Source organism: Myotis brandtii, unplaced genomic scaffold (genome assembly GCF_000412655.1).
Source record: "Myotis brandtii unplaced genomic scaffold, ASM41265v1 scaffold504, whole genome shotgun sequence".
Lineage (NCBI taxonomy): Eukaryota > Metazoa > Chordata > Mammalia > Chiroptera > Vespertilionidae > Myotis > Myotis brandtii.
The window spans coordinates 1,680,821-1,682,368 of NW_005369217.1; the positions used below are offsets into that span (position 1 = coordinate 1,680,821).

Genomic DNA, 1,548 nt, shown 5'->3' on the forward strand with positions numbered 1-1,548 from the left:
CGGCGGGGTTTGGCGGAAGTGGTGCAGGAGTGGCGATCCGGCAGCGCAGAGAAGCGGCGCGGCGTGGAGGACGGGACGCCAGCAATGACGCGCTTCGCCCTGACTGTGGTCCGGCAGTGAGTATTGCTCTCGCAGGGATCCTTTCCCCGCTGGTCACTGTGGGTTGTGGAGTGGATGAGGGGACCACTGATCTGTCATCCTGTTTCTTCCTGCTTGCTCACCCCTCGCAGAGTTGGCTTGGACGGGCGATTTTCCAGGTGTTTTCGTACGTGCTGTTTCCTATGATTCTTCCTCCCCCCAGCAGCGCTGAGCCGGGGAGGCAGATGTTAATATCATCAGCCCCCGTGGTGCAGAGGAGGTGAGGTCCGGACCAGTAAATGGCCGGGGTCCCCAGCAGTTGGTGACAGAGCTAAAGCTGAAGAAAGACAACCTTGTCTCCAGGCTTGTCTGTGCACCGTTTTTGCTTCCCAGCAGATTGCGAAGACTGCAGGCAGAATAGCTCGAGGGAGGCTATTTTTGATGCCGGCTACCTTTCGCTGTCCCGTCTCTCCGTCCCTGCAGTTCCTCCTCGTTTCCCGCTCGTTTGCCTGGGCAGTCAGCCCCACGGACGTGTAGCTGAGATGTATCTCTCCCCTCCAGAGGTTGCTTTACTGGAAGAGAAAAAGGGGCCCTGCCCTGGGCTCAGCCGGCCGCATCACCCCGAACAGATATTTTTGTCCTAACATCACACGGATCCAAATGCTGATATGTCTTTGTGTCTCTCATCTTTTCCCCTCTTTTCACTTATTTACCGACTGTTAGTGGGAAGTGAAATTCAGGGTGGTTAAGAGCACAGATTTTTCAAGCAAGATAGACCGAGGTAAGAATCGTGGCTCTGCCCAGAAACCTCATAACCTGGCCTTCCCTAAACTGACTTCATATTTCCGACTTCCGTTTCCTGATATATAAAACCTACCTCACTGGGTTAATGTGAGAATTAAGTGGGAGAAAAATAGAGTGTATAGCACAATGGCGGATAAGAAATATATCTGAGAATTAAATAACTTACCTTTCTATAAGGAAAGCTCTAATAAAAATTGTTAATCCTCAAATATGTATATATATAGTTTATCGGACAACATTTAGAGTAGGCACTATGTGCCAATGGACTGGGTTACATACATAAATAAGATGCCATTTTTAACTTCATGGAGCTCACAAGGAACAATAATGTGATTTTATCTTGTCAAATGACTTTAATTGCTATCTCTTCTGTCCTTTTGTTAAAAATATATTTTAATTGATTTCAGAGGGAGAGGGAGAGAGGATAGAAACATCAATGATGAGAGGGAACCATTGATCGGCTGCCTCCTGCACGCCCCACACTGGGGATCAAACCTGGGGCCCTTCAGTCCACAGGCCAACCCTCTATCCACTGAACCAAACCGGCCAGGGCTGTCCTGTTCTTTTACAAGAAGATAATCTTGGGAATCACCTGAAATTGTCCCTTTGGGATTCACAGGATTTTAATGTTTTTAAAAAATATATCTTTTTATTGATTTCAGAGAG

At 48.0% G+C, this 1,548-nt stretch overlaps 1 protein-coding gene across 2 annotated transcripts in view; it reads left to right on the plus strand.

Moving 5' to 3' along the window:
* The first annotated feature begins 6 nt into the window (after nucleotides 1-6).
* TIGAR (TP53 induced glycolysis regulatory phosphatase) overlaps nucleotides 7-1,548 on the plus strand; it is a 27,215-nt gene continuing 25,673 nt past the window's right edge. For both annotated transcript variants that reach the window (XM_005877009.2, XM_014548368.1), the window contains exon 1: nucleotides 7-116. In XM_005877009.2, coding sequence (XP_005877071.1) covers nucleotides 85-116 — 32 coding nt within the window. In that variant the 5' untranslated portion in view covers nucleotides 7-84. The remainder of the gene's footprint in view (nucleotides 117-1,548) is intronic.